Genomic DNA, 16,275 nt, shown 5'->3' on the forward strand with positions numbered 1-16,275 from the left:
AACCCCACGAACAAAGCACTAATTCCCACCATTTGTTTTGGTTTCAACTGTATCTCGGACCCATTGCATCCACTACATCTGCCCTTCGGACATCTCCTTGCCTGAGAGATCTTCAGTTTTTCAAATGTACGGACGTTGAAAAAACTGACTACAAGGCCTAAAAGTTAAAAAAAAAAACTACTACTTTCCCAGTTTGTCAGTCTATGGATCTCCCTTGCATTCTGGTTGAACACAAAAGCGGAGGAGGTTGGCAAAAACGAGCAATAAAAATCAAATCTTGAAAGACACAGACAAAGGACGACTAAAAATTCCACAAGTAATGCCAACAGATTACACAAGCGGTCCATGCCACAAACATGCAGAACTCCACTAACATCCCACCGTCCAATATGGAGGTAAAATCAAAAAATTGTCCAGTTGTATATATAGATATGCAACAAGATACAAACTGTCTTAAAGAGTGGCATTTTGCGTATACATATTACAATCCTGGAAAACGTCGGACTGGGATACAATGCTCTCTCCTGGATTGAAGAAAATTCGAGAAACCAAGCGAATGTCACACATCCGTTTCCTCCTTCAGAGTACAGCATCAGTTGATGTGTAAGCATCATCAGCTCCAGAGGTGTCAATATCATTCAGACCCAACTCCTCATTCTGCTCCCACGACCTCTCGTATTCCTCAACTGGCCATTGCCCAACAAAAAAACACAGTAAACAGTTGCAAATGTGCAATTACTAGGAGGAGAAACTCATCAGCAACAAAGAAAGTACAATAAGGTCCTTGTTAGACTAGACTGCATAGGATAGATAAACCAAACATGTTGTATCTCCCATCTTTTGTAGGATACATCCACAGATATTTAGCCCTAGCCGCAAAATTTCTAACCAAAGGTGAGATGTGTCTCCCCTTAAATTTATAGTCACAATCCGATGTTTGAATCCGGAAAAAACACACGGGGCTTACAAAACAAAACAAGATTGTTTCAAAAAACTTGATTACAGGGAATTTCGGATTGACTGTTGACTTAATTCCACATTCCGTGGTGCTCGATAAAGCAGTCAATGTCAACATCTTTGTCCATGACAAGTATATGTATGGCGTCTGTCAAAAAGTCCAGCCATTTGTCTACCTTAAAGAAACCAGGGAACCATTTGAGGTACTTACAGGTTAGTTGATGGTCATCTTGAATATCATCAGTTGCTGGTGCGACAAAAGAATTTGCCAGGGCATCATCAAGTATCAAAGTCCACGGCTCTTCCAAGCTCAGAAGCTGCAGTACCAGTCAGACAGTCGAACGAGCAAACAGGCAGACCCAATAATTTAGACTTTTTACCCAAAGCATACATTTGATGCCCAGACGGAAAAGGTAGAGAAAACCATAATTTGAAAATGAAGTTAAGAAACAAATAGGCATTGTGTATGCAAATAGAAATCAGTCAAATCACATCATCCGCCAACTGGAGCTGCCACGATGCTCTAAATAGATGAATGCATTTTTTCAGACCATGGTCTCTGATAGTAACGGTTGGAAGTATTTTAGTGAGGATTTTAATTACCAGAAAATGAAGAAACGGGGTATGAGATGATTTGTGGAATTTATCTGATAATAACAGAGCAAAAGTTCAGCAAATAAGTAAATCCTATCGTCAAATGGCAGATGTTGGCGCCCTGCCTTTTGGGTTTTGTCCTTTCATTTCCACCTTTTTTTGACAATGATAGCAGTGAGTTAGCACAACTGAAGGCATCATAGTTTAGAGCTTTACTACCTTGTTAAGCCTTGTACTGAAGTCTTGCCACCTGTTTTTCTTATTATCATCGAGACTATCTCCAAAAGTAAATCCCTGTACTCTCTCAAGATCTGCAAATCAACCATGTAATATAAAATTCTATCTGACAATAGAGGTGCTAGTGTATATGGTACAGAAAAAAAATGGAAAATTTTGAAAGCATAACTGAAAACAAAGCAAAGATATGAATATAACAAAAAAAAAAAATCCAAAGTTAGACAATGTGAAGATGCCCGTCTCAACAGTAGTTAAAATAAACAACACCATATTGATCAGATCTGATCGGCCCCAATGTGGGGGGCAAAACTCACATAAAAACGTATGGAGGGAAAAAAAAAAACATGAAACACTTGTTTGAGAGAAATAACCCATATCCAGACATAATGCAATTTCTGAATTCACAAATCTATATCACCCATAAGTGTTTATAGTTTATACCACGTGTGAATGTCAGGATGCAACAACAATTTTTTTTTGTAAACATAAGATCCTAAGTTCTTTTAAAAATGATGATGAAAAACAAAGATATTGTCAAGGAAATTTTGCAGCTTGGAGGATAGAACTACACATCGAATAAAAAAGAAAGGGAACAAAGGGTACTCACTCTCACTGATTTGCATAATCAAGCCTTCAACAGTTGTCACCAGTCCACCCAATGTTCCACTGGCAAGCTCCAAGTCAAGTTCTGGGACTTTTACACTTGCAGTATCTGACTGATATTATGTCCAATGATGTTTTTGTCAGCACATGCCTTTAAGTCTTATGAACATCATTTGTTTTTGTCAGCATATTAACGAGTTCTTGCTCAGCTAGTTGACGGTAGTTTTCATAAAGGTATTACATATACTTAAGAATGCACAACGCGAAACTAATGTCATAGATGCAGCTAGAAGAGAAGGAACTAGAGAAAATTTCAAAAGATATCAAAACTATAATTAATTGATAGTCACGATAACATTTATTATCGGAGCTGGCATACATACACTGCGTCAAACAACTAAATTTCTGAAAATATGAATATAGTAGAAGATGCAAGAGGACATTCCCAACCACATTCTTTTCCAAGCCCTCGGAAGATTCATCTAAATCTTGCCTCTAAAAATGACCTTTAGAAAGCTTTGTATAACATATTATTCTGCATTTCAATGACAGTTACGTTCTCAAGGTTACTAAACGGAGAATGAAGAAAAAGAGGAAAACAAACAAAAGAAGGCTATTGTGGTGAGTGGTGAGTGGTGACTGAAGGGGAACACCCATGCCTTGTGTCAATATTGCTTCTGACTCAGTAATACGTTCCAGCTTCCAAGGTGCCATTGCAACAAGATCACAATTGGTAATCTTGCATGTATTATTTCCAGGCCAAGGGTAAGGAAGCTACTAAAAAAGCTAGAATATTCCCCACATAATATAAAATTGTCCGTAATGCTTTTAGGATCACCAACTCGAGCACAAATATTTTTCTCCAAATATCTAAGTTATTAAACCTAAAAGCTACCATCCAAGTTCTTAAGATACGCAAATGATCTCATGTAATCTGTATGAAATCAAGCACAGACTAAGCCCACAACCTACCTGAACCAACTTTCTAACTGAACACTACTATCCTAACACAACTGGTATCTCCATTTACATACAGAGAGTGTAACAAAAGATCTCATCATAATTTTAACAACTATGCTACTGGGATCGTAGCCCAACATAGTTTACAGCTGTGCAAGAGTTAAAAATTTGGATCTGCCATATAGAAGAGTGCAACATGCTTAACGGTTGCAGAAAAGTGTAAAGGTTGGGATAATTTCCTAAATGCCTCCACTTATTTCAAAGAGCCAAGAGAGTTTGTTACCACGGCCTTGATGGAATCCCCAAGAAAACCCAAACCTCTGCTACAACATCGTTGTCCTTTATAGTTTTTTGTTGTAGATTACCATTCTCTTCCTGCTTATATCAGCTGGATGACTCCAATAAGACGTGAAATATGTTTGCAAATATCATTGACAGCGGGCAAGGAGAAAAAAGTCCTTACACGTAACCCCAAAAATGTCTCACAACAGAAGTTGAGCACCAAGGATAGACTTGTTAGTTGGGGTATGATGGTGGATGATAACTGCTTGCTTTGTTCTAATGGTAAGGAGTCTTACCAAAACTTTGTTTTCCAGTGCCATTTCTCTTAGGCTCTCTAGATTGCTGAAAGGGATAGGATCCCTTATTCCAGAATTTCATGTAGACTAACGGAAGTTATGGATTGGTTTCATCGGAATGTTAAAGGTAAGGGATTTAAATGTCTGATAATGAGGTGTGTAATTGCTGCTACCGAGTACTCTATATGGATGAAGAGGAATCTCTGGGTGTTTCAGAATAAGGCTGCTGTAGATGAGTTGGCTCTTAAGCTTTTCAACTCTATTAGGGAATTTTTTTTTTTTGTGTGTGTTCTAGAAGGGGTGAGAAACCATCCCCATTGAATAAGTCTTTGGGCAGCAGTTGGAGCTTATCTGAGCACATATTTTTAGCAGTTTCCGGTTTGCTTGTTTTGGCTTGTCTTGGGTCCGTTTCTGTATACAAGATTAGCGCAGGAGTTTCTTCTGGCCGGAATGGCCATGGCTGTTTTACTGGGGCCCCTTTGAGGTTGTATTATGTTTGAGCTTAACAAAATGGAGTACTTATCCAAAAAAAAAGTAAAAAATTGTCCTGGTACTCTTATAGTCCTACTTCCTCACACATGAAATTCCATACAAACTCTTGCCCAGCTTGACTTAAATGTCTAGACAAATGTGCAACACTTGAGCATGTAATCTATACAAGAGAAATGGTTTCTCCATGACTAGAACTGATAATCTAGAATTTGACAAGCAAAATACGGGACCGTAAATAGAACTTTTATTAAGTTTAAATGACTTAAATGCCGGAAAAAGAAAAGCAGATTGACATAAATGCCCAGGTACATGAGCATCAATCGGGCTTGGGCAGGTAAAATGCACAAGAGAAATGGTTTTCCCAAGACTAATAACTGATGCATTAGAATTTTTGAGAAGCAAAAGAACGGGTCGTATACAGACCCCTCCTTTGCCAAACTTTCAACTCTTAAGTTCAGCCCATCTATGTCTATTTTGCATCTGTTTTTAGCCAGCTACAAATGTTGCTACCTATTCATTGTGTCTTTGTCTATTTGACTTAGCCTCAATAATTCTCAGTCATGATTGCAGTCCCATCTATACAAACATGACTATTTACTATAGCCTTACTAAATGTTCGAATCACTCAGTTGTAATCATATGACTAAACAACCCACAAATAATATGAATTGAAAAAAATAATATTTCAAAGCTTTGGCACTCTTACCTTGTTCTGCTTTCCCTATAGGGCATGCCTGCTAATTTTCTAGTCTTTACTTACCCAAAAAAAGAGACTGTTATAGTTCATAACTGGTACATGAATTTGTAATACATTACCCCAGAACCTCAGATTTTCCCACTGCAACACAAATACAGTCTATGGCTTTGGGTCTATGACTACACATGGAGAATAACATTGATGCTATGCCCTTGGAAAAAGCAAACTTAATGAAGCTGCTACCTCTAAGCTTAACACAAGAAATGCCCACAGGTCTTACAATGTGTATTCAAGCACATCCTTAACTAGTTAATATCTCTTGCAATAATTTTATGCATGCTCCTCCATGCTTAAAGTAACATACTCATCCAATAAGATAAAAAAGAACATCTTGCAACTCTTAGCAAAAGGATGTTGCTACGAAGCTTGAAAAAAGAAACAACCAAATGCAGCTTCTTTTTTTCCTTACAATCCAAAGATGAGGAAAGATGGCATACCTTTATCACATCTCGGCTTAGATCTTTAATGTTCTTCACAAGAACGATAATTTTCTTTCCTTTCTCAGGAATACGACCACCGGGCTTCAACTGCAAATGTAAAGCATATATTAGCATGTATTAGAGGGGGGGGGGGGGTGTTAATAAGAATGCAAATGTAAGTACAAACCTCAGAACTTCGGTAACCACAAGCATCACAAGTGGATGCCATCACAATCACTTCTTGGAAATATGGAATATCTATCGCTTGTTAAGCTCAACAAACCACGTGCCTAACTGTTTTAGTTACAATGACCCAAGGAAAAAATAGTTCCCACAATCCTCCTTATTGGTTCACCCACAAGAAAATACAACCTCCACAACATAGTGATTTATACACCTAGTACTTTTCTCGTTCTCCAAATTTCTCAAGAACTACTCCCTCCATTCCCAATCGTTGGTCCCTTCTCAGCATTCCAACTTATTGGAAATATCACCATTGCACACTTAAATTATCCTTGAGCTTTAAAGGAACATCCCTATTGCCTTTTTCTTAATTGTTGTCAACAATTCGAAAAGGGAAGGTTAAAAAAGAAAGTGTTGTATTGTAGTCACGAGGGGGAGTAGATCTCGAAGATGTTTTTTAAAATTGAAACTTTAAGTCTAGTTAGTGTTGTATTGTAGTGACCTAATCTATTTTGAAGTTCGTTCCTCAATTAGGCCGTTATTTGTCACCAAATTATTCATATCTCCTCACTTAACACAAGAAACCTCCTCCATTTCCAAGGATACAAAATAAAAAGCTTCTATTTTCCCTTTTTTTTTTATATTGGCAACAAGAAGAAAATTTTGTTTAATTCGAACCACAAAACTTATAGCACTAGCAACTATCATGCATTCGCAAAACACAAAATCCATTGACAATAAACTCTACCATTCGAGGAACACCACCGAGTGTGGTTGGTTCCTTGCTCTCTCTCTCTCTCTCTCTCAAGGGAGAGGTCTTGAGTTCGAATTCTCATGGAGGAGGTGCTAGACTCCTGTTGTAACTACTAACAACTAATTCCTAACATCCTACCGTATGGCAAAAAAAAAAAACTCCACCATTCTCGTCTAAGGACTTCTTCTTCCTCAACCTCAAGAACTCAACACTCATTCCATCCATTTACTTGTCCCCACTACATTTTATCTCAACCCCAGAAGTTTAAAGTTGAAAAGATCATCACATTGATGACTTATGGCCTTGAGTGTCTTCAAAGTTTAACAAAATCAAGGAAGTAAAGAAAATCAATCAAGCTTGGCTTAATTTAGGTTTCCAAAAAAACCGCACCTCTTCTATTGTTGCATGACCTCTCACCATTCATGGACTCTCACAGGAGATAATGTTAAGACCTCTATATTGAAGTGTGCTCCGGAATTAGATACTTAAGGAACATGACAAGGTAACAAGTACCTCACAGATATGCATAAGTAAAACTAATGACAATAAAAAAACGTGGCGCACATAAAGACAGAAAGACTAAGTGGCAAGAAGAAGGTGGTAAGCAGCAAAGTACTTGGGAGAGTTGTTCAAAATGGACTGCAGAGGTAATCTTAAAAAAAAAAATGACGTTTTGAAAAATAGCAACATATCTGCAGCATAATATCTTGCGTGTATTCAGTGGTCAATCTTGTTATTCCCAATGAGAAAGATCCAAAGGATACTGGTCACAAACATCCGAGTCTCACACTTGGCTGCACAAGACCCACATGTTGATGGAAAAGTCATCACCTGTCAGGCAAAATAAAGAAAAAAAATAAATTTCCAATTCTTCGAAACAGTTTACTTAAAATACAAAAGGCACGAAGTATACATGCCGTTCTGCCACACAAAAAAGAAAGAAAGAAAGAAAGAGGATATGTGAGATTTCTTAACAGCGGCATGCTCTATTCATGCTCATTCTGCAAGAAAGTAGCCTCTGTGGTAAATATCCTTCATTTTCACAGAAATAAAAGAAGAGAAAGAGCAAGAAGAGGAATTAACTCCTGAAAAGATTGTACCTCTTCTGGTGCAGAGTACCGAAACAAAGCCTCAGCCATTTCAGCACTATTACCCTGTGCAATAGCCCGATGGCTAGCTGTTGACCCGATGGATCCATGCGGCTCTCTCCTAGTTTCATCAGCAGTAGTGTTTATTTCTTGTGATAATAATTCATCACCAAGTTCTCCCCCTTGTGATGGGTCAACTAGATACCCAAGTATTGCTTGTTGCTCAGGAGTTCGCTCATAAAATTTAATAGTCAGTGATGGATCTGGAGATGGAGCAAACCTGTAAGAGGTAAGCCAAATTCCTTCAGATTACAGGCCCCAACATTTGCAAGTGAGAGCCTCATAAAGAGACCCGACTATACCAGAAACTCCACAATGAAGATCAACAATATTAAATGCTCGTGGTAGAAAAGTAGACATGAATACTATCTTCTAAGGCGATTTTCTTATAACGTCAAGAGTATTAACAGTATAGAGGGCCTGCGATCAACAATTCAAATACTATTCCACTATCGTAATCATCGGATTAAAGCAACCCAATGTATATAAAGTTCTTAATATCACCATGTTCACAGAAGGTCACTTACGGGTTCTCAATGAAGCTGTTGCCAGCAGGATCATCAAGAATCAAGGTAAAGGGAGACTCTGCATTAGCATAAGCTTTTAATTTTAGCAAGAAGTGGCCTATTGCTTCAGCAGTTTCAGGATTGACTTTCTGAAAAACAGAGATAGTGTAAGGAATATCATGGAGAAAAGGGGAGGACAACGAAAAACGACTCGTGAATTCCATTAATGCACCTTTCGTGTTTCTTGAAGGGCCCCCAATTCATCCGCAGCCCGTACCAAAATTCCTTCCACCTAGAACACGGACAACAAGATTAAAAGAGTGCAGACATCAGCACCCAAGTTGCAAACATATTTACCAGTAAAAAGAATATCAAATCAAAGGTCTAAATGAAACAAAAGCTCTGACACAAAAGTGCAAGGGGGAAAAAAGTTTCTTTTTTTTTGGTACTAAATGGTCGCATAATCAACAATAAAACAGAGTGGATAAACTGACTTTTTACCCAACAAATTCAACCATTCCCGATGAAATTTATAATTCTGCCCAATTCACATATTAACAGTTCAACATGACAGCAGATAATTTTTATATAAATAAACATAGAATAAGGTTTTAATGGCCAAGGTGGGAAAAAGCAAAGAGGAATACAACACTCAATATTGCACAGAGAGCAGAACTATTTATTGAAGAGCTTCTACAATATATAGTCACATGAAGGAGCAGAATTCTCTCTTTATCTGACAAAAATTCTCATCTCCGCAAATACAATTCCATAGAATTTTCCCCATCACATTTAATTCAAAACACGCAACTATCCCCATCACATTTAATTCAAAACACGCAACTATGCAAGGAACACTAAACATCTAAACCATAGTAAAATCATAGAGGCACCAGGATGTAAGTTTAAATCATTAATCAGAGAATGTTCTAAAGCAATTCCAATGATCAGATGTGCTAATTATAGTTTGACCACAAGTTGGTCGCTGAGCCTGCTCTTCATGTGAAGCACCCAAACAAAACCAATAAATGGAAAAGCCATAGATGCCAAACATTGTCAATCCACTCCATGTACCCCAAAACATACAAGAGAATAGAATTGGAAAACATGAGGACACAAGCATCACCACATAAAATTGCATGAATACTCAAAGAGGAACCCCTTCCGACGGCGACGAGTCATATTGCTAAAAATAAGTGCAGCCGTCATGGGAAGTCTTAAGCAAAATGAGACAATAGAACTGCAAGAGCAGGAAAGAATACAAAATTATGAGGGTATAGGGCCATACTGTTGAGAGAGAGCCACGCTGAGCCTCTGGAGGGATCTCGAAATCCAGTTCAGGAATCTGCGAAAACAGAAGATTAAGATAAAATGCAGAACTCTTCAATTATAATAACTCTTCAAAAATGATATATACATATGTATATCTCATAGGGAGGTCACACAGACGAGCTGGTCATCTTCTAACATGTGTAACATCAGTATCAGTGACAGTAAGACCAAACACAAAAAAAGTGGAACCAAATTTGTATTAGGGCTGCCTATAGTCAGCACACATCAATAGCAGAGCAACAATGTGCCAAAAGGGGGCAGCAGCCACCCCTTCTGAACTTATTAAACATTTTGGTATAAGAACAAAGAAATACCACAAAGGCAAATGGTTCAACACCGGGCTAGGCAAGGCATGTCACTACTTTTGCTAGGTCGTTTGGCTTCAAAGCCTCGTGCTAGCACATCCTACAAATAAATGGCCGGAAATATGACACACCCATAGGCGACAAAGCACACTTATTTAGAGGAACAAACCAAAAGTCAAGCAAATTCTCAGACCAAATTGAATATGTAACATTCACTACCAACATTATGAACAGGGAATTACCTGCAAAGTACATACATTTAGATATATCGAATATGCAACACAGGAAATGCGGGGCTCACAAAAAGGCATTTTATAAGAATGACAAAGATTGCTTTGATCCAATGATTGTGGTGGTAGTGCCTTTGGGGGCGGATTATAACTACCATATATATGAAAATGTATTGCTGCAATGGAACCAAGTCACATCAGGAAGTACCAAGACCCATGAGCACAGACCTCTAAACTGCAGGCAACTCATCCAATCAAACATAGAATATAGTCTATTGTAAAACAAAGTATCAGAACTTCAGTTGTATCAAAAGATGAACGAATTCAACAAATCTCTGAAAGCAGAAATGTCAATACTTTGAGGTGTCTGAACCCAAGAATATACCTTAATAGTAGCTGTCTCAGATTTCACTACTTGCCGATTGAGCATCTGCATAGAAGAACTCCATAAGTAAAGAACTTTAAAGATATTTTTTCCACAAAACTTCAGAAAAAAAAAAAATCAAGCCATTAGTAGGATGTGAGATCTGGATGAGCTTAGTTGGAATGGGTGAGGCCGCCACTGTATCAGCAAAGAGCGCATAGCTATCTCCAATAAAAAACTTAAAGATGAGAGAAGACTCCACGAATGAAAAGTACAATCATGTACGGATAAAACTGCAATCTCACTATGGTTACAGACTTACCTTTTTCCATGTGACTTGAAATATAAACTCAAAATTGTCATTGTTTTTTTTTTATTAAGAAAAATAGTCATTGTTTCCGCAAAGGTAAACAAAAAAACAAAAGAAAAAAAGTGCAAACATTCTTCTACAAACCAAAAGCTATAAAAACATGTAAATGAAGTCAAATATAGTACATAACAACTAAACTCATGCACTTTCAAATTGAATAAAACTGGGCCAACATTCAGTCTTAACCTATAAGGAGAGTATCTTCAAGTAAGTACTTCAAATACAAAATAGGCAACTTTTCAGAAGCACCAAACCCATGAAGATGGACAAAACAACTAGGAATGAAGAAATTAAGTTGAACTTATCTGATGAAGAAAGTCGGTTTTTGTGTTTTGATAGACAGCGACTGTTATAACTTAAGAAGGCATTCTTTTCATTCCAAACACAAAAAAATATTTCCACAGAAATGCGCATTCCACACGAGACAACCTTTCGATCACCTGATGGAAAGTGCAATTGGAAATGACATCCTCGGGGTTGGATCTCACCAGACTGCACTTCGTTGTTCCTACAAAAAGAGCAGGCACAAAATAAATTGATAGAGCAACTAACCTTACCACAATTAACATCCTCATGCCCATAGGTGTGTAGAATAGCTACCTCTCATTACAATGTGGACACTCAAATGCTGATAGCAGAATCTGCAAGTAAAGATATTTTTTACAAGAGAGATAAGACCTTCGCAAAATATTACAACAATTCAATACATGAAACCTTTCAAACGAAAATAAAATCAACTGTCACATGTCGTGAGCAATAGAAACGTCAACCCATCTGGATTGATTGCCAAAGCTTAGCCCTTCATAAAACCATCTACCTTTGCAAATAATTTTACAACTAAGATACTAGTAGTGACAATCATAAAGACATCAAATCTCCCAACTGGACAATATCATAAAGTTCAAAAAACTTACCTTTCTAAAGTATGGAATTGATGTTAATAAGAACCTTGTTATCCCCTGTTAACACCACCACGCCAGAAAAATTCAATCAATCACAATCCCTAGAAGAAAACTGAATGCATATACAAAAGCTATATTTTCACTTGAGCATCTCAACTCCGTAATGGTACATTTGTATTGCATATGTGCCCAGCAGATAACACAACACTTAAAAAATACACCAAGCCCAGTTACGAAAACGTCAAAATGATAGCCAATACACAACCAACGTGCAACAATACATCTGAGGACATAGACAGAAAATGCACCACAGAAAGAGAACATTACTGTTGAGTTTCACGCACACTATATTTCTATGATCTCCCTCTTGGCCTCTTCTAATATCACTAGACAAATGCATACTATGTAATGATGAATGGTCGTGTTTAGCAAAGTGCCCTAAACAAGGACAAACATTTTTTGTCAAATGACCAAACTACTCCAGTTCTTATAAACAAACAACATTGCAATTGGATGAGAATTAAACTAAACTAAAAATACAAATGTTCTACAAATTTCAGAATCAAACTGTTAAAAATTGGATAAAATGTCATTAACTAGAACGAACAAAAAACGTTCCGTCAAATGCCAGAACCAAAACATTCACATCATGAATCGCAGTTGCATATACTTACGTCCGTTGTGGCGAAAACAGCTTCCCCACACATACAACTGAAAAAAAAATCACATCATGAACCGCACTTGCATATACGTACGTACGTTGTACCCGTCTTCGAGGAAAAACTCCTTGTATATATTTACACATATACAACTGAAAAAATCTCACCGGACAGCCACAAACCGGCTTCCCCAGTCCTCTCTCTCTCCCTCACTCTGGTTGTTTTGCATTCGCTGGCCATTTTCGCCGCAAATTAATTCGCCACAACAACCTGCGAATGCAAAACAACTTGCACGTTGCGGCAAAAACGGACGTAGCCTCTGACACTGGTCACATTAGAGAAGAGAACAAGAGAGTATACGTACGTTTTCGCCGCAACGCATACAGAGGCTTTCCGCCTGGTAAAGAGGAGCATCACCGATGTCATCTGCGGATATAGCTTCCACGACCGATCTCACGTCCACGACGGAGTCTTTATTCTTGGTTTCCATCTTTTGGAGCTTCACTGAGAACTGGCAAAGGGTAGGGGTTTAAGATTAGCTAGGGTTTACCGATGGGTGACGAGAGGAGATGCGTGTGTATATGTAATGAGAATAAATTCTTTGCTCACAGCCGACGTAAACATTTGTTTTTTTCAAATTAATTGCATTGCGCTACGTCATTATGTTTTATCAATTGAGATCACTGTTTTGACACGTGTTGAGATACAATTGATTTGAAAGAAACAAATGTTTACGCTTACGCCGGCTTTATAAAAAATCTATTCTCGTATGTAATTATGTATGTATTGGTGTATGTAATGTATGTATCGTCCTCGTCCAGGAAGGAGAGAGAAACTTATTTCTCTGCAAACAGGGAGCGGCGTTCCGGCGAACAATCGTCCGAATTTTAAAATAACTATTTACACAAATAATTCTTTTAAAATTCAAACATTTTGAATGCTTGAGATTGAACTCGTAAACATTTGACTGAAAACAAGATTTTCTCCGGGAAGAAAGGTGAAGTTTCGAGATGCCGCTGTGAATGCGCGAGAAGGGGGTGAAATCGGTCCGGTTGAACCGAAGGTCTATTTGGGGAACCAAACCGGGAATTCCGGTTTCAAGATAATTAATCCAAGCCCGACCATCTATTAAGAGACGGTTCAAAATAAAATACTAGATTCTAAAAAAAAAAATGAAGGGAAAATGACGGCTAATGATGTGTTTTGATAATTAATACTTGTCAATAACATACTAAGAACATTTGTTAATGCTAAAAATATCCTTGACAGATATTAATTATTAAAACACGTCACGAGCGTTTATTTTCCCAAAAAATGAAGAAGAGACTGCCCAAATGGAATAATAGATTGTTACAAAATGAAGGAGGAAGCATTTAATAGATGGTCTGGCTTGGTTGTTGTGAAGTTTAAGTGGATAAAAGTTGGTATATATTTCATTTTGCTCCTAAAAGTAGATTTCATTTTAAAAAATTAGTGAATAAAAATATAATGATGATGTCTTCATAGAGGGTAAATAAGAAAATTGAAGGTAAAAATTAATGTGAACGGTGATAATGATGATGCATTCTTGATAAGTTGGGATTACGAAGTTGAACACTTAAAAAAGGACAGATTGTTTTTGTGTTTTTGTTTTCTTTGGAAACTAATTTTGGCCTCAAATCACTTACTATTTTTTTTCCTTTATTCAACTTTTTTTGTATTTGCTAATTTTTCGTCGATTTTTTTAGGAATTATTAGTTCGTTAGGAATCTAAAAAGTAACAAATTACAATCGAAACCCAATTTTTTTCAATAAAGACGAAAAAATTATTGGTTTGGTTTTTTGTTTATTTAAAAAAATTAAGTTTTGATTATAATTTTTTACTTTTTAGATTCCTTCATGATGAAATATTAATCCACAAAAAAATTGTCAAAGGAGTAGTGAATACTATGAAAAAATACGAATAAAGACAAAAAAAAAAAAAAAACCATTTGACCACCAAAATAGGCTTATGGTGGTATTTCGGTTTACCCCATTAAACAATAATAAGCACTTATTTCGGGGGTCTAATTCTGAAAAGTTCAAAAAGTATAAGGAAAAAAGGAAATTTACCAAACAAAACCCTTGTTGCAATTAGAATATTTAAAAGGGCGCTGCTATTCGCAGCCCTCTATTTACTCCCATAGCCCGTTAAAAATTTCCAATTATACTCGACAGTTAGTTACCGAAATTGAGATATATTTTCAGCGTCCAATTACCGAAATATAATATTTTTTTCAACAGATGTTTACCGAAAATGCATGTTCGGCAGTTGTTTACCGAAAGTTGAACATATTTTCGACATGTAGTTATCGAAATATAATCTTGTTTTCAACAGCAATTTACCGAAATGTTATTTATGATTTTCAACAATCATTTACCAAAATTTAGTGGGCTACGGGAGTAAATAAAGGGATGCGAATAGCGGCGCCCTATTTAAAAAAAACAAAGTGAATATTTTGATACCCAAAAGAGATTGTCAAGATACTACAGTATTAGTTTGGGGGGTTTCCGAATGGAATGCTCATATGAATTACACTGGAATATCTATCCTACAACATGCGCACATATTTTTACAAGTGTCTCCATTTATTTAGAACTGCAATGACGCCATGCCCAAATTTGTGTTAGTGTTAGTATCTGTATCTGTATTTAGTGCTAGTGTTCGTATCCATATCTATATTAGTGTTAGTGGTTCATGTCTGTATTCATATTAGTGTTCATATCCGTATCCCGTATCCGTGCTTCTTAGGGTATGATTTGCGGCGTGGAGAATAGTTGTGTTTCTGTCTTCGCATGATGAATGAAAAATGAAGGGAAATACTACAATACACATCCCTTATTTTGGTGTGTATCATATGCACCCCCCAAAATGTTATGAATTGTAGAGAAAATGTTACGAATCGTATTGCTAAAAAGTTACGAGATACACCAAAATGTTATGAATCATAATGAAAATGTTATGAATCGTATTGCTGAAAGGTTATGAATTATAGAATAAAAGTTACGAAACACATTAAAATGTTATGAATGAATCATAAAATAGGTGCATATGGTACACCATTTTAAGGAGTGTGTATTGTAGACTTTCCCATGAAAAATTACCAGTACTTTAAATGATATCTAGTGAGAACTGCTATATGTACCGATTGATTTGTAGGGAAATCGTACCGACCGGCGGCGCTGGGCCGTCTCCGGCCACCGGACGGCCGATCCGAGCCGTCCAAATTTTTTTTTAAAAAAAACCCGAGGGGACCGCGTAGGAATCAACGGCATCCGATGTGTGAAGGGTACTTGATCTAAACACCCTATTTTCGTGTATATGACGGCTCAGATCGGCCGTCCGGTGGCCGGAGACGGCCCAGCGCCGCCGGTCGGTACGATTTCCCTGCAAATCAATCGGTATACATATCATTTCTCATATCTAGTTCTCCTTATTTTACTAGAACTACGAGTTACGAGCTTTTGAAAACCATGGCATGTCACCGGCCAAGGCATCACGGCGTGCCATCTATGGATTCGATTTTTTTGGCCATGGGCTGTTTAGAAAATAAAACCACATTTGATTATCCGATACGATAACTATCATAAGAGTGAGGGAAAATGACGGTCAATAACGTGTTTTGATAATTAATACCCGTCGAAGACATGCTGAGAACATTTGTTAATGCTGAAAAATGTCATTGACGGGTATTAATTATCAAAACACGTCCCGAGCCGTCATTTTCTCTGAGAGTGAAGATTGTTTACGGTTGACCTTTATAACCCACATCCAACAATTTATAGAAATTGCCTTGTTATCTTATTAGTTACTAATAATAGTAAATAACAGCCGACAAAAATTTTCAGCAGCTTTCTAACCGATATATAAAATACACAAGAAGAAAACTCAAATTAACGGTCGGCA

At 37.2% G+C, this 16,275-nt stretch overlaps 1 protein-coding gene across 2 annotated transcripts; it reads right to left on the minus strand.

The window, feature by feature from the left end:
- Positions 1-296: 296 nt before the first annotated feature.
- LOC131322015 (uncharacterized) lies at positions 297-13,203 on the minus strand. 2 transcript variants are annotated; one of them, XM_058353106.1, is made up of 17 exons: positions 13,127-13,203; positions 12,715-12,930; positions 11,704-11,748; positions 11,390-11,430; positions 11,219-11,297; positions 10,441-10,485; positions 9,477-9,533; positions 8,421-8,480; positions 8,210-8,337; positions 7,635-7,902; positions 7,299-7,365; positions 5,785-5,855; positions 5,616-5,705; positions 2,396-2,504; positions 1,771-1,862; positions 1,169-1,274; positions 297-686 (listed from the first exon to the last, which is right to left on the minus strand). In XM_058353106.1, exons 2-17 carry the CDS (start codon positions 12,838-12,840, stop codon positions 580-582), a joined length of 1,491 nt encoding a protein of 496 aa, XP_058209089.1. In that variant the 5' UTR covers positions 12,841-12,930; positions 13,127-13,203; the 3' UTR covers positions 297-579. The 2 variants fall into 2 exon arrangements, with proteins under 2 accessions (XP_058209089.1, XP_058209090.1); XM_058353107.1 differs by lacking the exon at positions 13,127-13,203 and having other exon boundaries at positions 297-1,274; positions 11,230-11,297; positions 12,715-12,778.
- Positions 13,204-16,275: the final 3,072 nt, after the last annotated feature.

Source organism: Rhododendron vialii, chromosome 4a (assembly GCF_030253575.1).
Source record: "Rhododendron vialii isolate Sample 1 chromosome 4a, ASM3025357v1".
Taxonomy (NCBI): domain Eukaryota; kingdom Viridiplantae; phylum Streptophyta; class Magnoliopsida; order Ericales; family Ericaceae; genus Rhododendron; species Rhododendron vialii.

What these genes read in the sequence shown, in the direction of transcription:
- LOC131322015 (XM_058353106.1), bottom strand. Translation starts at nt 12,840, where the DNA reads ATGGAAACCAAGAATAAAGACTCCGTCGTGGACGTGAGATCGGTCGTG. An exon ending in GTATGCGTTGCGGCGAAAAC is followed by an intron (nt 11,749 to 12,714) that starts GTACGTATACTC and finishes TGGTGTTAACAG; the next exon opens with GGGATAACAAGGTTCTTATT. An exon ending in TGTCCACATTGTAATGAGAG is followed by an intron (nt 11,298 to 11,389) that starts GTAGCTATTCTA and finishes CTCTTTTTGTAG; the next exon opens with GAACAACGAAGTGCAGTCTG.